Consider the following 25,932-nt stretch of genomic DNA (forward strand, 5'->3'; position numbering starts at 1 on the left):
GTTCTATAGTGACTTTTTTCGTAGTCATTTGCATATTTTAGTATTATGCCCCCAAAATCAAATATCCCCTACTTTTTTTGAATAGTATATTAAACAAAAATTAACAAATATATGGCGTGGTTGCTATGTGATTTTTTTTAGAACATAACGATATCTTTAACATGCTTTTCCACACACAACCTCAAACGGATATAGCTCAGTCAATTTTATAGTTTAATATTAGCTATCTTTTTAAATTAAGCAACCGAACTCCAGTTGCCAGTTGTATAGTTTAATATCAGTTATCTTTTTAAATAAAGCAATCAAACTGCAGTCGCCTTGACACGGACAATTATTCTTGAAATGGTCGGGTTGACGTTTGAATTATATGGGTTGTTTTTTTTTAAAACAGGAATCGGTTTGTAATATGTTGCAAATCCGAAGATACCAATAATAATGTATATAGATATTTACACGATTGTTCAGTGATCAGAATTTCAGCTTGTATGTATGTATATGAAATTCATTATTTCTGTTATCTGCTATCATATTATCTGTTGCAATAAAATTAGTGAAAACAGATTTGTGTTGGTCTTTTTTTAACCATTAGTTGTGATTCAAAATTTAATCCATACGATGATTCCAAATTTAATCCATACAGATATCAAAGTGCTGCAAGTCCCAAAACATGTGCCAATCCGCATGTTATATAACAAGAATAAATATAAATTGTAAATTAAATAACACTACACATTGCGCCGTATTCTGCAGACTACGGCGGTAATCGAAATCGCCGACAAATATTCCTATTGTTGACTGCCATCCATTATTGTTTAAAAACATTTCCCGATTCGAGAATATTAGTAAATAATTAATTAATAATTTATTCAGAATGTAGCGACGATACTTACTAACAATACTCACCAGAAAAGTTATATAGTTAACGATTTCACGCTCTACTGGCGTCAGGTCCAGTTACTGACGCACATCAAAGATAACTGGCGGTTTCACTCTGATTGTGACCCAGAGCTCAATAGTGACGGTTTCTTAATTAGTCACGTTTTTGTCAATTTCTCCCGCACGCGCCTGACTAGTGATATGGTCGGCTTAACTCACGTTTTGTTAATTACTCATGTTATTTTTACATACTGACACAAGTAAGGAATACTAACCAATTGACTTAAATACTCACCTTATGATTATTACTGACCATTTATAGGAATACTGACGTACAGTACAAATACTGACGGGTTTAAGCGGCTACTGACAACATGTATATTTCTCACGAATTTCCATGAATAGTAACCACAATGAACCCTTTCTACTTCATATATAGATATTCTAACACATTGGCCAGTTAGTCAATACTTAGAGAAAGGTTCTACACACTATGCATGTTACCGTGCCTAGAGGTCACAATTTTGATCCGATTTTGATGAAAATTACAAAAACATGTGTTTACATCACAAAGATCTCGGTTCCTTTTGATATTCACGCATATCGGACCGAAATTTCCTGTATATATTATGGCCCCTGATTGCAAGAAAAATCATGTTTTTAGCTTGTGGTCCCTCTAGAGGTCACAATTTTTAGCCGATTTTAAAAATCTTTTCAGTTACACCTTGATGAGGATAGAAGTCGAATTTAGTAAATATCAGCTACAAAATATCTGCTCCTTGTATGACCGATGTCTAGGTCATATGTTGTTTTATTATTTTATTATTTGTCAATTCTGTTTTAAATTTCAAGTATATATTTTAATTTTCATTAATGCTTGGTTAGTCATACAGCAATTAACCTGTCAGTCAAATTATGACAGACTGGCAACTAAAGTGGTTGATCTGTTAAGTCTCATCTAACTATTGTTTTAAATGCCTTAAGTCTTAATCCTTCAATAATTATATGTTTATGTCAACACTTTCTAAGTAACTGATTTGTATAAATAGACAAATGTATGTTAGATGAGATTATTAGTTGGAGAGACCAGCTTAGGGAACATACTATTTGGAGGGCGGATATATAGGAAATTATAAGTTGTTAAATTGTTGCTGTTAATTATTTGCTGCTGAAATAAAGTGTTGAAGATCCATTCCAAGAATCTGTATTCATTTCTGATACTTAAAGAACACCCGTCGACGAGCTACATTCCCTGAAAGTCGAACGGTGTTATATGGTGGAGAAAGCGGGCAGAGTAAACAAAATTGTCTACTCTTGATTCCGGTACAGCTAAGCGAGATAAATTGTAAACATATTTGGAAGAAGAAATTTAAGGATGGATATCAACTTTATTCTTCCTTCAGCAGCAGTAGCAGCAATAAGAAGTCTGAATCAACTACCAATGTCTTGGAGTCTCAAACAGGATAGGGGTTCTACAGAAATCAGCTTTAAATGGGGCTTCTCAGAAAATTCATTACCTAGTCCGGAAAAGAAATATCGTTCTTTTGCCAAAAGACAAAGGGATAGACAGCGATAGCTAGAATTTTTTGCTCGGAAGGATGCCCAAAAAGAACAGATTTCTGTGGTCTCCAGTAAAAAGGATGTGGGTGTCCAAAATGTTCCTGATACTAAAGATGTGGCTGTTGGGAATAACCCTGTGTTAATGGTGACAAGAGAAACAATGTGTCATCCTGCCAATAGCCATGATAAAGGTTGTCAAATAAATTTGGACAGTGAGGCAGCGATGAAAGATGTTTCAAGTTCTAGTGCCAAAAGTATCAGCAGTCAAGACCATCGATATGTAGGAATTTGTTCAACAAATCCACCTGTACAAGTGTCCGACAAAGTGCTTAGACAAAGAGTTAAGAACACAAAACAAGAATATCTCATTCAGTGGAAGAATTCTTGGGTTCTGGAGGAGGAACTAGATTATTGTGCTCAGCAATACATAAATGCAAAGTCAAATGGAATACAAGGACCCAAATTATGTTTACCAAATGAAAAAGTTAACCAGTACAATTTGAAAGAACATTATTTTATGAAATTATTATCATGAAAAAAGGGATAGATTATGTTACTTTGATTAATCGAAAAATAAGGATTTTTGATTTTATTAAATGCTTAAAACATGGGGTCATGTTTTTGTTTGAAGTAAGGGGGATATATGACCGATGTCTAGGTCATATGTTGTTTTGTTATTTTATTATTTGTCAATTCTGTTTTAAATTTCAAGTATATATTTTAATTTTCATTAATGCTTGGTTAGTCATACAGAAATTAACCTGTCAGTCAAATTATGACAGACTGGCAACTAAAGTGGTTGATCTGTTAAGTCTCATCTAACTATTGTTTTAAATGCCTTAAGTCTTAATCCTTCAATAATTATATGTTTATGTCAACACTTTCTAAGTAACTGATTTGTATAAATAGACAAATGTATGTTAGATGAGATTATTAGTTGGAGAGACCAGCTTAGGGAACATACTATTTGGAGGGCCGATATATATAGGAAATTATAAGTTGTTAAATTGTTGCTGTTAATTATTTGCTGCTGAAATAAAGTGTTGAAGATCCATTCCAAGAATCTGTATTCATTTCTGATACTTAAAGAACTCCCTGAAAGTCGAACGGTGTTACTTGAACGCAAATAGTGTAAAAGTATGTAATACCAAGGTTGTGGACCCGTTACAGGTCACAATTTTTATCCTATTTTGATGAAATTTAAAATGTATGTTAATATCCCGGAGATCTTGGTTCCTTTCGACATTCATGCATATCAGACCATAACTTCCTGGATTATGGCCTCTGATTGTACGAAAAATCAGATTTTTAGCTTATGGAACTTCTAGATGTCATAATTTTTATCCGATTTTAAAAGACGACAGATATATAACTGTTACACTATAATGAAGGTTGGGTTCGAATTTCAGGAAAATCAAATGAAACTGCCTGACAAAATGGCCACTCCTTGTACATAAAAGTATATAATACCCTCTAGATATTTGCACATTTCAGACTATAACTTACTGGATTATGGCTCCGGATTATATGAAAAATCACTTTGTTTTAGCTTGTTCTCCATCCATCTCTTGCAAAATGTGGGCGTATCTTGTATGGCAACCGCTGTGGACTTTTAAAATGGGTTTGTCCGTCTGTCCGTCACACTTTTTGGGACACAATAACTCTCCTTCTAATTGAGCTAGAATGTTAAAACTTGGTGTAAGTATTTATTAGGTCAATGCCTTGATGGAGTTCGAAGATGAGCGTTTTCTGCTTAGGGTAAGCAGAGATAAGCAATTTGATTGGTTAATTCTTTGGGACACGATAACTTTAGTTCTAATTAAGTGAGAGTGATGAAACTTGATGTATAGTTTCATTACATCAATACCTTGACTAAGTTTGAAAATGAGCATTTTCTGCTCAGGGTAAGCAGAGCGATAAGTAACTTGATTGGCAGAGACTTTGGAACACAATAACTCTCCTTGAGGTAGAATGTTCAAACTTGGTGTAGGTGTTTATTAGGTCAATGTCTTGATGATGTTCGAAGATGAGCTTTTTCTGCGTAGGGTAAGCAGATATAAGCAAATTGATTGGTTGATGCTTTGGGACACAATAACGTTAGTTCTAATTAAGTGGGAGTGATGAAATTTGGTGTATAGTTTTATTACATCAATACCTTGACTAAGTTCGATAATGAGCATTTTCTGCTCAGGGTAAGCAGAGCGATAAGCAATTTGATTGGCCGAGACTTTGGAACACAGTAACTCTCTTTCTTATTTAGGTAGAATGTTCAAACTTGGTGTAGGCATTCATTAGGTGAATGCCTTGATCTAGTTCGATGATAAACATTGTCTGCTTATGGTAAGCAGAGATCAGCCATCTGATTGGTTGATGCTTTGGGGCACAATAACTTTGGTTATAATTAATAAGTGAGAGTGATGAAACTATGAGTATAGATTCATTATGTCATTACCTTGACTAAGTTAGATGATGAGACTTTTCTGCTTAGGCTGAGGAGAGATAAGCAATTTGATCGGTCAAGACTTTGGAACAGAACAACTCTGGATTTAATTGAGGTCGAATTTTTAGACTTGATGTAGATGTCCATGAGGTGAATGTCTTGACTGAGTTCAATGATTAACATTTCGAGCTAAAGTTAAGCTGAGCTAAGCAATTTCATTGGTCAATGGTTTAGGACAAGATAACTTTGATTCTATCTGATAGAGAGTGATGAAACATAGTGTGTATATATATATATATATATATATATATATATATATATATATATATATAGTTAATAATCAGTTTGATTGCTTGATACTTTTTAAAATAATAAATGTGCAAAATTGAAATGTGTCATCTATTTATTTTGGGATTTTGCCTCACTGTTGGCTTGTTTTAATAATGGCTTGGTAATCATTCGGGTGGTTAGAATGAAAACAGTTAAACAGATGACTTAACTGATGGTGGGCATAAATATATACCTGAAAACTTAACTTTGTATTTTTTATCACCAGATATACCAAAGCTGAATAATATCAAATAAACCAATGGCAACCAATACTGAAGGGTGCAGCGATCATAAATCTGCAATACCAGGAATTCATCAACACTTACCACAACGAAAAGGTCCTGAATTTGATGAAGCTGGAGAAAAAAGCAAATGGTCTCTTGTCATAAATTACCATACATCAGCAGGGGAATTTTTATCTACTATGTATTTAGACTTGAATATTAAGCAGCTTGATGATTTCCTGAAATCAAATATTGAGAGTGAGCTATTGAAAGTACACTCACATATTGAAGAACAAAATTCACCTAACAAGATTTTGGTTCATGTAGATGATATGTTACCTGCAGGGGTGGATGTTGAAAAATTCTCGATAAAAATTAGACAGATTTTTAAAGAATGTGTGAAAATTAGAACTCAAAGTAAAAGTTCTTCTTTACCAAAAGCGATGGCACAGAAACAAACTGAAATGTTAAAATCTTTTGATGAACGGTTAAAGATCTACTACAAAGATTTGAAATATACTACGGAGCAAGACAGTCTGATATTCACTACAACTCCAGATATGATAGATTCAATTAAATTATTAGCAGCACAAGTAATAGGAAAAATACAAAGTACCAATTCTTTAAAAATGATAACAGAAAAAGAACTAGAAGAGAAAAAAAGGTCATTCAGTGAGCAAAATAAAGATAGATATTGTGTCCTTGATATTAAATATCATCCGGTTTCATTTTCAGGAGAAGTGACATTGTTAATAGGCAAAGAAGTGAAGATGACTACAACAATTTTTCAGCATATATTAGGATCGGTTAAAGAGAAGGAAGAATTCCAAACCAAACTAAAAAAGTTATTTTGTCACCTCGAATTGCCACCCACATTTAATGGTAGAGTGATCTTGAGAGCTTGTAGATTATTATTTGATACTGAAATAAAAAAAGTTATTGATATTTTCAACGAATTTGCCGAATGTCACCAAATCTGTTTTGTGTCTGATTCCACACTCAAATTTCTGAAAGAAAAGGGGTATTATTTCACCCGATTGGCTGGTGACTCTGACTACAGTATGATCATGTACACAAGTGAGCATCTTATAAATTGGTCATTAGCTTTGGTTTACCATTTCAGTGATAAAGAAACAAGAGGAAACACAGATTCCCCTAGTGACACCCAAGCAATAACAGAACGTGATCGTGTATTAGAAAATACAGTTGGTAATTCTGCAGAGCTTGGTCTCAAATGTTCTAGTTTGAAAGAGCCTCAAAGCAAAGGAACTGACCTTGATGTTAGTAATTCTTGCAACTTAAGCACTATATCCCAGTGCAGTAAAATTTCTGATTCCACAGACCCTCAGACGCAGGGGATCACTAGCGGTAGAAAATCTTATACTTCATGTGATGCCGGAAAAACTGAGCATGTTGTTGATAGTAAAAGTTCTTCTGAATTTAGCACTATATCTCATAATGGTCATGATTCTTCTGGTTACATTTCCCCTTTGACGCAGGTTATTGTGGAGACTGGTAAATCTTCTATAAACACATTACAAAAGACACAATGCTTGGAGACAGATGTAGATGAGTGTAATTCAAATGTAGATGGTCAGTTAAAACTAGAACCAGAATATTTTTCATTTTTTGAAAAGAAAGCTGAACTTTTACCTCAGATAAACAAATCGATAATTGGAATAGGTGATAAAACATTGTTAGTTGGACCAAAAGAGGATCGTAAACAAGCAGAAGATGATTTCATTGCCTTTGTTTCAAAGCACATGACAGTAATTAAAGTTAATGTACAGTGCAAAGGTCTTGCATACAAAACAAAAATTGAATTCTATCTGAAAGAGCTAAATCTTCTAGATAAAGTAGTAATTATATTGAAGGAGCACTGCCTTTCTATGGTTGGAGAGAAATTGGCTATCTTGACGATGATTGAAAGAGAAAGTTTCGATATATTCAAATTTCAATCTTTTAACCTTTCAGAGTATAAACAAGTGGTAACATTGATTAGAGCAGATAATTTATTTCTTGGAGATGTCAATGTAGTGACCAAGATTGAGGATGACATCTTAAAAATTGGAGGTTGTCATAATGAAGTTAAAAATTTGTTTGCAAAGATACAAGAATGGATTGCTTTGAAAGATTTCGAGGTAATCAATAATGTAGATAGGAAACCTACTTCTCTGAAACACAAGGAAGGTGAAGATTATGATGTTGAAAACCGCAAACATGGAGGATCAAAGAGGTCACAAACCACTAAATCAACTACGACTAGTGACCACAAGGAAGGTGAAGATTATGATGTTGAAAACCCCAAACATGGAGAATCAAAGAGGTCACAGACCACTAAATCAACTACGACTAGTGACCACAAGGAAGGTGAAGATTATGATGTTGAAAACCCCAAACATGGAGAATCAAAGAGGTCACAGACCACTAGATCAACTACGACTAGTGACCACAAGGAAGGTGAAGATTATGATGTTGAAAACCCCAAACATGGAGAATCAAAGAGGTCACAAACCACTAAATCAACTACGACTAGTGACCACAAGGAAGGTGAAGATTATGATGTTGAAAACCCCAAACATGGAGAATCAAAGAGGTCACAGACCACTAGATCAACTTCGACTAGTGACCACAAGGAAGGTGGAGATTATGATGTTGAAAAACCCAAACATGGAGGATCAAAGAGGTTACAGACCACTAGATCGACTTCGACTAGCGTAAACCATCGAAATAGAAGCTGCAGCTTTTCAGTAACATTGACGTCTCCCTCCGATTGCTTGTATATTTGCCAGTCAAGTTTGAATAGAAAATCAGAACTGGATCTTTGTTTTGACTACACATTCGATTTAAAACCAGCTGCAAGTGGTACAAAAGATGTGATATTTGCAAAATACCATGGTAAAAACGGAAACCTAATAAAGTTTTTAGTTGGAGAAACAATAAGACCATACGATGCCAATGAAGTCATTTTGGTGTTATGCAATAGGCCAAACTATGATGTTCAGCTTTTTGACAATGGTGAGTGCATAGATTTTTATTATGTGTTTTCTGATGCAAATAATTAATTTACAGTACGATATCAGAATTCGTAACTTCTGTAGGACTACAAAGAAATTAACCCCCATATTCAAATTGATATTATTATTGTGCAGTGCATGGAAAAAGTAACATAGTGAATAAAAAGTAATTAAAATGAAATGAAATGAAATGGGGTTTAACGTCCTACCGTCTGCTCCAAACTGGGCTAATGGAGATGGGCATATGCCATACAGTGTGCTATGAGGGAAGTTTTGCTTGGACAGCGACTCTACGGCCTTCTCTTATATCGAATTCTAACTGTCAAGGGATCTTTTACGTGCACCCCAATGTGTACACGGGACCTCGGTTTGTTTTGTGTCCCATCCGAACGACTAGACAGCTGTCCTTGTTAGGCCCTCCGTCCTGCATCACTAACAAGGGGGAACCACGCCGGAAAATTTGGATGAACTTTCTTGGCCAATGCAGGGATCAAACACCCGACCTCCAGGCTAGCGAGCCAGCATCTTAGCCACTTAGCCACCCTCCCCCCAAAAATTAATTGAATATAGATGTATAGTTGTTGGTAAACTATAACTGTACTAAAATTCATATGACTGAATTTGTTTATTGAGGTTCTCAATGAAAATAAATTGTATTACTTGACTCAAAATTTAATTAAAAGACAAGTTAAAGATCTGTATTTTTTTGCTGGCTTGTATGGTATATTTTGATTTAGGGTCACTTTTAACTGTAATTTCCCTTTCCTTATCATTGGCTTAATCTTAGATATAGAATTTGCATACATCTATTTTTAGTTCAAATAGCTGACAGATTTTGTTTGTACTTTTGTATTTAACAGATGTAACATTATTTGAAAAGTTTAAGGATCAAAGCGGAAATATGGTTGGTAATGTTTTGAAAATTCTCACAGAAAAGGGTAAACCTTGTCTTGCTTTTATCATGAATTCTCAAGAAATGAAGAAGAAACTAAGTAAGTTGGACAGTGAATTCAACAGTTTAATGAAAGGGCATAGATATAAATCAGTGATATTGTTGTGGGATTATTATCTGAAAGATCCAAATAATATGATGTCATATGTTTTGAAGAAGTTAGCTGATGGAGATGGGCCGTTTAAACATCTAGAGAAGACAGTGCTGATTCCTAAAGAGAATTCATTATCTGTTGTAAAATGTGAAATACAGAAGTTTCTTGGACAAGACTCAATGGATTTTAATGCAGAAGGTAAAATCATGTATTCCATGTAGTTGTTGCCTTTTATCCTTGTCTTCTATTAAATGTGGTCATGTGCGTATTGTTGTCACCCGTCTGTCCATCCATCTGTCAATCGTCAACAATTTCTTGTGGATGCAAAAAAGAGACTGAAGTTATCATCTAATTGGTTTTCCAAGGCAGTTTTTATACGCCCACATTGAAATGTGGTCGTATATTGTCGTCGCCTTAGTCGGTCCGTCCGGCGGTCCGGCGTCCACAATTGCTTGTTGACGCTCTAGAGGCCAAAGTTAATATCCGATTGACCTTAAATTTATATACAGTGTTTAAGGTCATGAGACGAAGAAGTCTATTGATTTTCAGCGATTTCCAATAATTAGTGCCAGAGTTATGGCCCTTGATCACTTTGAAAAATCTTGTGGACACTCTAGAGGCTAAAGTTAATATTCGATTGACTTTAAATTTATACACAGTGTTTAAGGTCATGAGACGAAGAAGCCTATTGGTTTTCAGCGATTTCCGATAATTACTGCCAGAGTTATGGCCCTTGATTTTCAACGATTTCTGCTCTAAAGGCTAAAGTTATCATCCGATTGACTTCAGATTGATACACAGAGTTTAAGATCTTGAGACGAACAAGTATATTGATTTTCAATGAATTTTTATGACTTGAACAAATCCATGATATTAAAAGTTTTGTATACATGGGGCAGAACTTTATAAAAATTAAACAAATTCTAATGGTTTTCTGATAATTACTTCATGAGTTGTTGCCCTTAATCAGATTTTAGTGTATTATAAATGTTTCATTACCGAAAAAAGTAAGAATATGCGACAACTCTTGTTGACTGCCCGGACGATTTAGCTGCTGTGGGCGTATGTTTCGTTGCCTGGCAACCTATCTTATGTAATTTTAGTCATTTACATTAAGTATTTTCAGAGTTATTGCCCATGATCATTTTGAAAACCTCTCAAGGGGCAGAGTAATCATTTTTTTTTAGACTGACTGCTCGAACGACACAGCTGTACACAGATGTTTTGTTGCCTGACAACCTATCTTTATACCATTTATATTGAGTTGGATGATGAATCATAATAAATATACTAGTACTCCAATCCTGAAAATCATAGTCAGTCGTGAAAACATGCTGAAAATGATAAAAAGTAATCACTTTCAATAAATATGTAAACTTGCTAAATTCACCTTTGTTCTTTGTGACCATGGAGATCAAAAGGTCAAATTTTCTGTTTTTGCACTAGGAAGATTTAAAGCAATAAAATGTCAGCGTAAAATATAAAAACTAAAGCGAAACATTTCTAATTAAATATAGAAACATTTAAAACTTATCTTAAGGTGGTCTTAGCACCATCCATTTACGTTGGAACGTCGAAAAGACTTCGAAACCTGTTTCTAAAATACGTAAAAACTGTCAAATCGAAATCTCTCTCTTTGTTTCGCTTTAGTTTTTATATGCCCACATTGAAATGTGGTCGTATAATGTTGTCGCTCACGTCCGTCCTTCTGGCATCCACAAGCCGATTTACTTTAGATTTATACACAATGTTTAAAGTAGCTAAGTCTCTAACTCAATATCATCCAAAGTCTTACTCATTGAAAACACGAATTATTTGTCAATTTCAAATCAACATTGATGTTGTCATCTTACCGGGAAAAGGTAGGCTTCTGATATCCAATATTTAAGATTTTACCTTTGGTACACGAATCGTGTACCATAGTGCGTTTCAGCGTCATTTGTAACAAGTGACCAGGAAGAACGAGGCTAGACATATTCCACAACCCATGTCAAGCGGTGACGCCATATCTTATCTGGAGAGCATGCACAATAGACTGGAATAACGAGACGCTAAAAATTGACAGTCAGTTGAGGCTCATGCCGTATTTCGCTGACATAACTGATTTGAAATTAGAGTCAAAACAGAAACAATTGAATGTAAATCAGTTTTTATATACAATCAGATTACATTATTATATGCGTTGCGACCCATCTGGGTCAATTTCTAGGTCCAAAATATTAGCGATTTAGCTCCTTTAAGGTAATGTGATTAAGAAGTCTATTGATTTTCATTGATTTCAAATAATTACTGCCAGAGTTATGGCCCTTGATCACTTTGAAAATCTTGTGGACGCTCTAGAGGCTAAAGTAAATATCCGATTGACTTAAAATTTATACATAGTGTGTAAGGTCATGAGATAAAGAAGCCTATTGATTTTCAATGATTTCCAATAATTACTACCAGAGTTATGGCTCTTGATCACTTTGAAAAATCTTGTGGAAAATATGTGACAACTCTTGTTGACTGTTCAGATGACTTAGCTGCTGTGGGCGTATGTTTCGTTGCCTGGCAACCTATCTTTACATTTCTTTTGTAGGTCATTACATCGAAATAGTACCTGGTAGCATTGAACAACAAGCGGTAAGTTACAACCAATGGAACATGGAAACTGACCATTTGTATTCTATGAGAGAGTATTAGTTCAAGTCAGATTTGTTCAAGTCAAGTTATTTTGTTTGGTCTGGTAAAGGTTGTACAAGAACACATCAAATGTTTACTTTTAGGCATTTTCGGTTTTGAATTGATATAAAAGTATGGTGCGAGGTTTTTATATGGCCACATGGAATTGTGGTTAGATATTGCCGTCCTCACGTCCATACTTATGTCCCTTCCGTCTGTCATCCACAATTTCTTGTGAACGCTCTACAGCAGACTACATTTATCATGTGATTGTTTTGAAATTAATATATGTTGTTTACATCAGTGAGATGAAGAAGCCTACTTAATTTCCATAATTTCTTTTGGAGTTATGTCCCTTGTTTCTCTTTGTTGAACCTTTGTGAGAGCTCCAACGATGAAAGTTATTGTCCGTTCAGTATGAACTGTTATGTGTCACTTAAATCAGTGAAACAAAGAATCCTATTGATTTTCAACAATTTCCGCTTATTATGTCTCGAATATATCACCGTTGCACACTAAGATCTTGGTTCCTTTTGATAATCGCGCATATCCAAACGTAACTTCCTGGATTGTGGCCCCTGATTGTTAAAAAAATCGCATTTTTAGCTTGTGGATTCTCTAGAGGTCACAGGTCTTTTTTCCAATTTTAAAAACCGTGTAAATATATGACCATTCCACCATTTAATTTGAATTTCGGGAAAATCGAAATCAAACTGCCCGACAAAATGGCCGCTCTTTGTATGCAAATTGTGTAAAAGTATGTAATACGAAGGTTGTGGACCCTCTAGAGGTCACAATTTTTATCCAATTTTGATGGAACTTAAAACATATCTTTATATCCCAAAGATCTCAGTCCCTTTTGATATTTGCACATTTCAGAGCATAACTATCTGGACTATAGTCCCTGATTGTACAAAAAATCTTTTTTATTTTTAGCTTGTTCTCTATCCATCTCTTGCAAAATGTGGGCGTATCTTGCCTAGCAGCTGCTGGTTGCACCTTGTCAAAGCTCTAACAACAACAGTTATCATCCGATCTGTATCAGATTTATATACATAATATAGATTAGTGAAACGCTGAAGAAAATTGAATTTCAGCTATTTCTGTTGATTACTTCTAGAGTTATGACCCTTGTTTCACTTCGTGGACCTTATTGTGCAGGCTTGATTAACAACAAAAGTTATCTTTCGATTTGTCTGAAAATTATATGCATTATTTGAATTAGTAAAACGAAAAAGCCTGTCGAATTTCAGCAATTTCTGTTAAGAAAGAAATGAAATGAAATAGGGTTTAACATCCTACTGTTCTGCTCCGAACTGGGCTAATGAAGACGGGCATACGCCATACAGTGTGCTATGAGGGAAATTTTGCCCGGACAGAGACACTATGGCCTACTATTATATCGAATTCCAACTGTCAAGGGATCTTTTACATGCACACCAATGTGTACACGGGACCTCGGTTTTTCATCCCATCCAAACGACCTGCATCACTGACAAGGTGGAACCATGCCTGAAAAACTGGATGAACTTTCTCGACCAATGCAGGGATCGAACACCTGACCTCCAGGTTAGCGAGCCATCTTCTTTCCCCCTTACCCACCGTGATCCCCGAGAGTTAAGAGGCTCTAGTTTCAAATTGTAGAAACTTCCCTCAAACAATGAAAATTATGATCTGTATGAAATTGTCTTGTAAATGACACCCATTATCTACAAAAGAATAAATATGCGACAGCCCTTGTTGACCGCCCGGACGAAATTAGCTGCTGTGGGCATATATTTCGTTGTCTGGCAACCTAACTTTGGAGAAGGGGGAGGGAACAAAAGGGCACAGAACAGAATGTTGAAACTTGGTGTAGTTGTTCATTAAGTGATTGTTTAGGCTGAATTCGATGCATAAGCAAAGCAGAGATTAGAAATTTTATTTCTTGATGCTTTTGTGCAATAACTTTGATTCTAGTTTAGTTTAAGGAATAAAACTTCTATATAGTTTCATTACAGAGAGAAAGCAATGGGGTTTAACGTCCACGTGACACAATGTAGATAATTTTTGGACTATTTTATTGTTAGAGGTAACCAGAAGACCCAGAGAAAACCCAGAACCATGCCACTTTGCTCAATGACTAACCTTATGATCTAAAGCTCATTCAACCACCCAACCCCCTAGTTTGAAAACATCAAATCTTTGACTAAGTTTGATTATGCACATTTTCTGCTCTGATTAAGCAGAGTAATAAGCAATTTGATCCGTTAAAAATTTGGAATATGGTAGATTTGATCGAGAGGGATGGAAGAGCCCCATTGAAAATAATATTTGGTATCGTAATGACAGCATAAACAAAGAACGTATCAATGTAGATTTTTGACACGTAAAGCTTGTAAACACAGTATGAAATATTTTATAATGCACTTGTATTGTTTACTTTGATGCTTGTTTACTCTCACTAGCCCCTGATTATTTATCTTTAATGAAATGCTCTACATACTTCAGATAACCCTTGCATTGCTTCAATGTTTTGGTATTGTTAAATTTTTCAGGTTGATGTTATTGTAAACTCTACAAGGAAGAATCTTGATCTTTCCATAGGCTGTATATCAAATGCTATTTTGGAAAGGGCGGGTTATCAAATACAATTAGAATGTAAAAGAAATGGCATATCTGACAATGGAATTGCGGTTACCACAGGAGGAAAATCTTCTTTTAAACATATCTTCCACGTGTGCTTGCCGTATTTCAATTCTATTAAAGAGCCAATGAAGGTTGGTTGTAATTATAGCAATTTGTTAGATTTTGGACATCTATATGTCTTTTCACACTGTCCGTCCATCCACAATTTGTTTGTGGACACTCTACAGGTCACAATTTTTATCCCATTTTGATGAAACTTGAAATATTGGTTTATCTCCAAAAGATCTTGGTTCCTTTCAATATTGGCATGTATCGAACTGTAACTTCATGGATTATGGCCTCTAATTGTACGAAAAATCACATTTTTAGCTTGTGGACACTCTAGAGGTCACCATTTTTATCCACTTTTTATGAAACTTGAAATTTCTCATAATTACTGCCAGAGTTATGGCCCGTGATTACTTTGAAAAATCTTGCGGATACTCTAGAGGCTGAAGCTAATATCCGATATTAAATTTATACACCATGTTTAAGGTCATGAGACGATGAAACCTATTACTGCCCGATAGTTATGGCCCTTGATCACTTTGAAAAATCTCTCTCTCTCTCTCTATAGTTAATACCCGATTGGCTTTAAATTTATACACAGTGTTTAAGGTTATGAGACGAAGAAGCCTGTAGATTCCTGCTAATTACTGCAAGAGATATATGGCCCTAGGTTTAAGGTCATGAGGCAGACATTAAAAACAAATTCTAATGATTTCTGATAATTACTTAATGGGTTGTTGTAATCAGATTTTAGTGTGTTGTAAATGTTTTTATTACTGACAAAAGATGAGATGCGACAACCCTTGTTGACTGCTTGAACGACTTAGCCTTTGTGGGCATATGTTTCATTGCCTGGCAACCTATCTTTGTCATTTCTATAATTTTATGATTTGATAACTTAGAAGTACTTCGTTAATGCACTAGGCCCTAGTTATCATCCGACTTGCAAATGATCATCGATAACCTTTGTTTATGTTTGAGAGAAGAAGAATCCTATTGACTTGGCGCTTTATTTATCTAAAGATTCACAATGAACAACTCTGCTGCCTGGCAAGCTATCTTGTGACAATATCTTACAAAAATCTAATGTTTATTACAAAACCAGCAGTCATCAAGTCATCTTCTGCTTTATGTAATTTGCATGTAATGTGACCTATTTTAGAAACAAGAACATAAGTATTGGAAGTTGATTTTGATATTTCAGTCAGAACACATGGAGAGCGTATACCTGTTGTGAAACCATGGAAGTCATAGTAGAGATTGACAGAGCATATTACCTTAGTAAACAAAATGGTTTCAAAACCATGCACTTTAAAATATTAAAGTCACTCTTCCCAAAAAAATCACTTGTGGGTGTTTTTGTGGCTTTTTTGGGGGGATGGGGAGTGGTTAATGTACAGACTTTTCATCTGAAGAAAGCCCTAATATTATAAAAAAAATTTTTTACTACAAGAGTATGCTAATGATCTGTATTTGAATTCCAGAAGTTGAGAGATGTTTTAAGGAATTGTCTTGAACAGGCAAATCGTCTTCAAATGACCAGTATTGCTTTCCCTGTACTCGGTATTGGTAATCTGGAATACCCTGTTCATCTTGTAGCCAGATGTATGATAGATGAAATAAATGAATATTTCAGAATCTTAAAGAGGAGACACCTGTGTCATGTCATGATTGTAGCTTACGATGAAATATCTCAACAGGTAATATTAATAGTATCTTTAAGACTTTTGGAAGGGCAGTATTTTGTATAGATTTTGTTACAATCTAGGATAGGGTGTTGTTAAAATGATATTTGTCACAGGTTGGCATTACAAGAAAATTCTACTAAGTAATATCTTATCTATTAAAGACATAAAAATCCAACAAATTTCCAAGTTTGGTCAACTGGATCTAGAAGACTAATAACCAATCTGTCAAAACCAAATACATATGAATGCCATCTTGAGAATGACAAGAGGAACTTGTTGAAACGTAGTGTGAAATAAACCGAGTGATTGTTTTCAATATAAATTTGTGTTTTATATCTGTAAACTAACTATAATAATTATATTGTTACCATCTTATATTTTCAGGCATTCTATCGTGAAAATTTACACAGAGTCCGTTTATGTTAGTATTTATTTATCATTATTATTCTTTACTCTGTCTAGAACTTTTAACTGTTTTCTATAATTTTCAAACAACATTATGTCAATATATATTTCTAAAACATGTATGCTCTGTGTGTTTAATGTTTGAGGGCATTATCCCGATTGTTGCATCAATATATATTGGAATGTTTCACTTGAAACCTCATTTACAACTTTAATACAGATTATGAAATCATCATGTGACTTACCTCGTCCATAAATAATGTTTGATTGGCAAAGTGCTGTACCAGCATATGATTCTGGAAAGTTTTGTGGCTGTTTTTAGTTCTCATTGTCCCACGCCTTTCGAAGAAAGGTGGGGACTATTAAAATGGGTTTGTCTGTCTGAAGGTAAGAAGAGATAAACGATCTGATTGGTTGATGCTTTGGTTTTAATAAGTTGAGAGTGATGAAACTCTGAGTATAGATTCATTATATCATTACCTTAACTAGGTCTGATGATGAGAATTTCCTGCTTAGGCTAAGGAGCGATAAGCAATTTGATTGGTCAAGACTTTGGAACATAACGACTCTGTTTTTAGTTGAGGTAGAATGTTTAAACTTGATGTAGATGTTCATTAAGTGAATGTCTTGACTGAGTTCAATGATTATTATTTCGAGCTAAAGCTAAGCAGAGCTAAGCAATTTCATTGGTTGATGCTTTGGGACAAGATAGCTTTGATTCTATCTGTTAGAGAATGATGAAACTTAGTGTATATAGGTGATAATCTATTCGATTGCTTAATACTTTTGAAAAAAATGTATGTGCAATAAATGAATATGTGTCATTTATTTATTTTGGGATTTCGGCGGGGGCTTCGGCCTCACTGTTGGCTTGTTTTAAGCTGAGTTATTTTTATACGCCCACATTGAAATGTGGTCGTATATGGTCTTGGTCGCCCCCGTCCACCTGCCCGTCTGGCTCTAGAGATTAAAGTTAATATCCGATTGACTTTAGATTTAAACACAGTGTTTAAGATCATGAGATGAAGAAGCCTATTGATTTTCAGCGATTTCCAATTATTACTGCCAGAGTTATGGCCCTTGGTCACTTTGAAAAATCTTGTGGGCGCTCTAGAGGTTAAATTTAATATCCAATTGACTTGAAATTTATATAGTGTTTAAGGTCATGAGACGAAGAAGTCTATTAATTTTATGGCCCTTGATCACTTTGAAAAATCTTTTGGACGCTGTAGAGGCTAAAGTTAATATCTGATTGTCTTTAAATTTAAACACAGTGTTTAAGGTCGTGAGACAAAGAAGCTCAGTGATTTTCAATGATTGCCGATAACTACTACCAGAGTTATGTCCCATCATCACTTTGAAAAATCTTGTGGAAGCTCTAGAGACCAAAGTTATCATCTGATTGACTTGAGATTGATACACAGAGTTTATGGTCTTGAGATGAATAAGTATATTGATTTTCAATGAATTTTGATAACTTAAACAGCTAAATCCATAATATTAAATGTTTCATATACTAAACATTGGCATGGGGCAGAACTAAAAGCCAAACAAATTCTAATGATTCTCTGATAATTACTTAATGAGTTGTTCCTCTTAATCAGATTTTAGTGTATTATAAATGTTTCATTACTGACAATAGAAAAAATATGCAACAACTGTTGTTGACTGCTCGGCGACTTAGCTGCTGTAGGTGTATGTTTCATTGCCTGGCAACCTATCTTTCCTACTTCCCCACTGTTTCGATTTAAAACTGGGAACCTAACCACACAGATAAGACTATTTTGGCCCACTTTTTAGTTCACATACCATTAAATAATGGAAGAAATTGAAAGTTTTAATAAAGCCATAGAATGTTTTTGGTTTTTTTTTATACGCCCACATTTTCATCTGGACGTATTATGCCGTTGCCCCTGTCCGTCCATCTGTCCGTCTGTCCGTCCGTCCGTCCACAATTTGTTTGTGGACACTCTACAGGTCACAATTCTTATCCGATTTTAACGAAACTTGAAATATAGGTGTATCTCCAAAAGATCTCGGCTGCTTCCGATATTGGCATGTATCGGATCGAAACTTCATGGATTATGGCCCCTGTTTGTACGAAAAATCACGTTTTTGGCCTGTGGACCCTATAGAGGTCACAATTTTTATCCGATTTAAAAAAACGTATTATTGTATCACCGTTACACCCTAAGGACGACTGAGTTTGAATTTTGTGAAAATCGGCCCAAAATTGACAGACAAAATGGCTGCCCTTCGTTCTCAAATAGCGTAAAAATTGGGTATTTCAAGGTTGTGGACTCTATATAGGGGTCACAATTTTTATCCGATTTTGTTGAAACTTGAAATGTAAGTTTATAACCCAAAGATCTCCGTTCCTTTCGATATTCGCGCATATCGGACCGTAACTTCCTGAATTATGGCCCCTGATTGTACGGAAAATCACGTATTATTATATCACCGTTACACCCTAAGGACGGCGGAGTTCGAATTTTGTGAAAATCGACCCAAAACTGACAGGCAAAATGGCCGCCCCTCGTTCTCAAATAGCGTAAAAATATGGTATATCAAGGTTGTGGACCCTATAGAAGTCACAATTTTTATCTGATTTTGTTGAAACTTGAAATGTAAGTTTATAACCCAAAGATTTCGGTTCCTTTCAATATTTGCGTATATTGAATTGTAATTTCCTGAATTATGGCCCTTGATTGTAGGAAAAATCACTTTCTTTTTAGCTTGTTCTCTATCCATCTCTCGAAAATGTGGGCGTATTCTGCCTGGCAGCCGCTGGTTTTTGAAAGGGAGGGGGGAGGGGGGAATGAAATAATTTGGAAGAAGAAAGCAATTTGTGGCCCACTGTCACAATAGACATTGGCCTCCAGTGCATTGTGACCCAATAGACATTGGCCTCCAGTACATTGTGGCCCATTGTCACATTAGTGCCTGGATTTTTTAGTGTTTTAGTATAAAATATTCCTGCAGTACTAATTGGCACATATATAAGAAATGCAGTCAATCGTTTACTTGCATATCATTCTATTTTATAACAATCTGTTTTTATACGCCCACATGGATTTTCACTGATTTCCGATAATTACTGCCTGAGTTATGGCCCTTGATCACTTTGAAAAATCTTGTGGAAGTTCTAGAGGCCAATGTTAAAATCAGATTTTAGTGTATTATAAATTTTTCATTACCGACAAAAGTAAAAATATGCACCAACCCTTGTTGACTGCCCGGTTGTTTTAGCTGCTGTGGGCGTATGTTTTGTTGCCTGGAAACCTATCTTTATATGATCTTAATCGGCTGTTTTTTTGTCGGCCTTAGCTTGATGTTCAATCAAACCGATTGGCAAAACAATGCACCAGACACTATTGTAAACTTTACGTTTTATTTATTTGAAGGTAACATAGCTGGGGACTTTGTGCACAAGGTAGAAATAGCTATTAAAGCTGACGAGGAAGACAAATGCGATATAGAACAAAGACTGAAAGAACGAATAAAAAGGAGACAGGTATGTTATTATATGTAAATATGACAAAGTTGACAAACTTGCCTAAGTTCGAACATCAATGCTAAGATAAGATAGTTATTGCATTCAGGAAAGCAAGCATACACCCAATACTACCTAATACTAACCAATATTCACCACCACCGCATACTACTTCATTATTGTGATAAACTGACAGAGTAATTCATGTAACAAAGGGTGAAGTCTCTGCTGTCCTTTTGACCTAACCGCTGTTTCTAACATGGATATGATTATTGTTAAGATAAGCTACTGCCATATTGAAATGGTCATGTCGGAGAACCCGCCGACCTTTAATTTATTTATTCATTAGTATTCAGCTGTCATCATAATTCTTTTTATTCAATATCAATAATATGTAACTTCATACCTCACCATGGAGGCAGACGTGAATTAAGACGATGGCCGTAAAGATTACAATATTATAATATGTATTGGTTGTTATACATGTAGTGTAGTTTAATGTTTGTTACCGTCTTGCTGAATTAAAGAAGTCCAATCCACAGTTATTAGATGATCTGATTATGTTACATTCAATTATATAAAAAGTTATATTTCGGAAAACTGTTTTGCAAATGGTCAATGTCTTGCCATTGCAGTTATTAGTCTTGTCAGCTGAGGGGATCCTGTGTGCATTTATATGTCCCCTCAATTTGACTCTTGAATCTTGTTGAGGATAATTAGTGGGATAATTCAGAAAACCGCCCTCTTGGGAGTGATCTAGAGTATCGCACTTAGGGCGGTGGACCCTATAGTTGTCACAATTTTTATCCGATTTTGTAGAAACTTGAAATGTAAGTTTATAACCCAAAGATCTCAGTTCCTTTCGATATTTGCGCATATCAGATCGAAACTTCCTGAATTATGGCCCCCGATTGTACGAAAAATCGCGTTGTTAGCTTGTGGACCCTATAGAGGTCATAATTTTTATCTGATTTAAAAACCTGTTTTAGTATATCATCGTTACACCCTGAGGAAGGTTCAGTTGGAATTTCGTGAAAATCTAACCAAAACTGACAGACAAAATGGCCGCCCCTCGTTCTCAAATAGCGTAAAAATAGCTTGTGGACCCTCTAGAGGTCACAATTTTCTTCTGATTTTGATGAAACTTGAAATGTAAGTTTATAACCCAACGATCTTGGTTCCTTCAGATATTCGCGCATATTGGACCGTAACTTCCTGAGTTATGGCCTCTGATTGTACGAAAAATCGCGTTGTTAGCTTGTGCACCCTATAGAGGTCATAAATTTTATCTGATTTAAAAAAACGTTTTAGTATATCATCGTTACACCCTAAGGAAGGTTGAGTTGGAATTTTGTGAAAATCAAACCAAAGCTGACAGACAAAATGGCCGGCCCTCGTTTCAAATAGCGTAAAAATATGGTATATCAAGGTTGTGGACCCTCTAGAGGTCACAATTTTCTTCTGATTTTGATGAAACTTGAAATGTAAGTTTATAACCCAAAGATCTTGGTTCCTTTCGATATTCGCGCATATCGGACCATAACTTCCTGAATTATGGCCCCTGATTGTACGAAAAATCACGTTTTTAGCTTGTGGACCCCATAGAGGTCATAATTTTTATGTGATTTAACAAAACATTTGAATATATCACCGTTACACCCTAAGGATGGTTGAGTTCGAATTTCGTAAAAATCGGACTAAAACTGACAGACATAATGCCCCCCCCCCCCTCGTACTCAAATAGCGTAAAAACCACAATACTATATACCGGAAAACATCGGAAAGCACCATGTTATACTGAATACCGGAAAACACCAGAAAAACACAAAATACCGGAATATGCCCTAAATACCGGAAAATACCCTAAATAGGTAACCCCGAGACTGGCACCCTAAATAGGTAACCCGGATCCTGGTCCTCTGTGTGCCTGGGTCAGGGTTAGGGTTAGTTTCCGGTTTATAGTATATTCCTTCTCCGGGTTACCTATTTAGGATGTTTTCCGGTATTTAGTGTGTTTTCCGGTATTTAGTGTTTTTCCGGTATTCAGTATAACATGGTGTTTTCCGGTAGTTTTCCCTTGTTTCCCAGTGTTTTCCGGTATATAGTATAGCCCGCGTAAAAATATGATATATCAAGGTTGTGGATTCTCTAGAGGTCACAATTTATTTTCTTCTGATTTGGATGAAACTTGAAATGTAAGTTTATAACCCAAAGATCTCAGTTCCTTTTGATATTCTCATATATCAGACCGTAACTTCCTTAATTATGGCTCCTGATTGTACGAAAAATCGCTTTTTGTTTAGCTTGTTCTCTATCCATCTCTTGCAAAATGTGGGCATATCCTGCCTGGCAGCCGCTGGTTATCAGATTTAAAAAAACATTTTAGAATTTCACCGGTAAACTCTGATGATGGTTGAGTTCAAATTTTGTGAAAATTGGACCAAAATGGCCGCCCCTTGTACTCAAATAGTTTGAAAATATGGTATATCAATGTTGTGGACCCTCTAGAAGTCACAATTTCCATCCGATTTTGATTGAACTCGGACTGCATGTTTAATCCCAAAGATCTTGGTTCATTTCGATATTTGCGCATATCGGATCGTACCTTTTTGAATTATGGCCCCTGATTGTACAAAAAATCGCACTTATTGCATGTGGTCCCACTAGAGGTTACAATTTTTATCTGATTGAAAAAACATTTTAGTATATCACCGTTACACCCTAATGATGGTTGAGTTCGCATTTCGTGAAAATTGGACCAAAACTGTCGGACAAAATGGATGCCCCTTGTAAGCAAATAGTGTAAACATCTGGTATATCAAGGTTGTGGACCTCCTAGAGGTTACAATCTTGATACGATTTTGATGAAACTTGAAATGCATGTTTATAACCCAAAGATCTTGTTTAGATATATCACCATTCCACCATAATGAAGGTTGAATTCGGATTTTGAAAAAATTATATGAAACTGCCCGACAAAATTTGTACGCAAATTGTGACTAAATATGTAATACAAAGGTTAGGGACCATCTAGATTTTGATGAAATTTAAAACATATCTCAGTCCCTTTTGACATTTGCGCATTTCAGACCAGAACTTTCTGGATTATGGCCCTTGATTGTACAAAAAATGTGGTCGTATATTGTCGTCGCCCCCGTCCGTCCGTCCTTCCGTCGGTCCGGTGTCCACAATTACTTTTGGACGCTCTAGAGGCTAAAGTTAATATCTGATTGACTTTAAATTTATACACAGTGTTTAAGGTCATGAGACGACGAAGCCTATTTATTTTCAGCTATTTCTTATTATTAATTCCAGAGTTATGGCCCATGATCACTTCAAGAAATCTTGTGGACACTCCAGAGGCCAAAGTTAATATCCAATTGACCTTAAATTTATACACAGTGTTTCAGGTCATGAGACGAAGAATCCTATTGATTTTCAACGATTCCCGATAATTACTGCTAATATTATGGCCCTTGATCACTTTGTGACGCTCTAAAGGCTAAAGTTATCATCCGATTGACTTCAGATTGATACACAGAGTTTAAGATCTTGAGACGAACAAGTATATTGATTTTCAATGAATTTTTATGTCTTGAACAGCTAAATCCATGATATTAAAAGTTTTGTATACAAAACGTTAGCATTAGGCAGAACTTTATAAAAACCAAACAAATTCTAATGGTTTTCTGATAATTACTTTATGAGTTGTTGCTCTTAATCAGATTTTAGTGTATTATAAATGTTTCATTACCAAAAAAAGTAAAAATATGCAACAACTCTTGTTGACTGCATGGACGATTTAGCTGCTGTGGGCGTATGTTTTGTTGCCTGGCAACCTATCTTTGTTTTTAGTTTGTTCTCTATCCATCTCTTGTAAAATGTGGGCGTATCCTGCCTGGCAGCCGCTGGTTTGATTTAATCAGAAGCAGCAGACCAGTTTCTAATCCAGTAAATATTGCAGGCTAGCGATGCCATCGAGAGTTGATTATAGTCTGGATAAGTTAATTAATGTCTAATTAATAATTTAGATAAAATTTCAGGCCTAAAGAAAGACCTGCAATTGGCAGATTAAGCTCTTGAATAATGTATGTTTAATGCCTGTCCTAGCCTACAATTTTTTTCGGTATGCATATGAGGTTCTGATAGTTTCCATATAAGGTATGTGTTCTATTCTGCAGAGTCCCAAATATATTTGTCTGTAATGGAAAATGTAAACTGGAGAAGTGTAATGTGCAAAATATATTTATTAAATACAATCACGGCTGAGAAGATCACATTCTGTTTTTGCAGCTCACTCACACTTTCTAGACAAGAGCTAACAATCTGAAACAAAGAATCAAACTGCATGCTATAGTTCTATAAGACTTCTTTCCTTGTGTTTGTTATCCCGCGCCGAACAAAGTTAGGGAGGGATATTGAAACGGGGTTCGTCCGTCCGTCCGGTCTGATTTCGTTTCCGGAGCATATCTCATAAACCGTTCAAGATATCTTTCTGAAACTTTGCACACATATCAACCTATTACAGTAGTTGTGCCTTTTGCTATTTAGGAATTTCTGGGATTTATATTTTTTTGTGTTTCCATGGAAACAAATTTGACTTAGTTTTTGGTGTATAATTTTGTTTCCGGAGCTTATCTCATAAACCGTTCAAGATATCTTTTTGAAACTTTGTACAGACATCTACCCATTACAGTATTCGTGCTTTTTGCTATTTAGGAATTTATGGGATCGATATTTTGTGTAATTCCATGGAAACAAATTTGACTTAGTTTTTGGTGTACAATTTTGTTTCCGGAGCATATCTCATAAACCATTCGAGATATCTTTCTGAAACTTTGTACACACACATTAGAAATTTCTGAGATTTATATTTTTTGTGTTTCCATGGAAACAAAAATGACTTAGTTTTTGGTGTACAATTTTGTTTCCGAAGCATATCTTATAAACTGTTCAAGATATCTTTCTGAAACTTTGCACACACATCAACCTATTACAGTAGTTGTGCCTTTTGCTATTTAGGAATTTCGGGGATTTATATTTTTTGTGTTTCCATGGAAACAAATTTGACTTAGTTTTTGGTGTATAATTTTGTTTCCGGAGCATATCTCATAAATCATTCAAGATATCTTTTTGAAACTTTGTATAGACATCTACCCATTACAGTAGTTATGCCTTTTGCTATTTATTACTGTTACAGAGAGGAAGAAACATGAATAAATGTGAGGATTGTACTAAATCATTTACATGCCAGCGTAAATGTCTGCAGTACAATCGTAATGATACATTGCATAAATTATAAGATATATGATTCCTGTTCTAGGTTATTTAGGTATTGCAAATGTACTATTCTTTCATTGATTGGCTCAAAACTTTGTAACAATACAAACAGCTTCATGTATACATTACCAATAGCATAAAGAAGTTATTTTTCCTTATTTCTTCCAAACAAGTGCAAGGGCGCGGGATGTTGATGACTAGTCATCTTGTTTTCTTCGTGATTGTAATAATACTAC

General features: G+C 35.3%; 1 protein-coding gene across 2 annotated transcripts in view; it reads left to right on the top strand.

The window, feature by feature from the left end:
• The first annotated feature begins 7,435 nt into the window (after positions 1-7,435).
• The window catches only part of LOC126816067 (uncharacterized), a 59,638-nt gene continuing 41,141 nt past the window's right edge, over positions 7,436-25,932 (top strand). Inside the window, exons 1-7 of one of the 2 annotated variants that reach the window (XM_056099584.1) lie at positions 7,436-8,448; positions 9,308-9,691; positions 12,072-12,115; positions 14,692-14,913; positions 16,315-16,530; positions 16,903-16,939; positions 20,328-20,437. In XM_056099584.1, coding sequence (XP_055955559.1) covers positions 9,349-9,691; positions 12,072-12,115; positions 14,692-14,913; positions 16,315-16,530; positions 16,903-16,939; positions 20,328-20,437 — 972 coding nt within the window. In that variant the 5' untranslated portion in view covers positions 7,436-8,448; positions 9,308-9,348. The remainder of the gene's footprint in view (positions 8,449-9,307; positions 9,692-12,071; positions 12,116-14,691; positions 14,914-16,314; positions 16,531-16,902; positions 16,940-20,327; positions 20,438-25,932) is intronic. The other variant, XM_050542247.2, reaches the window with a different exon arrangement.

This window comes from Patella vulgata, chromosome 3 (genome assembly GCF_932274485.2).
Source record: "Patella vulgata chromosome 3, xgPatVulg1.2, whole genome shotgun sequence".
NCBI classification, from domain to species: Eukaryota; Metazoa; Mollusca; class Gastropoda; family Patellidae; genus Patella; species Patella vulgata.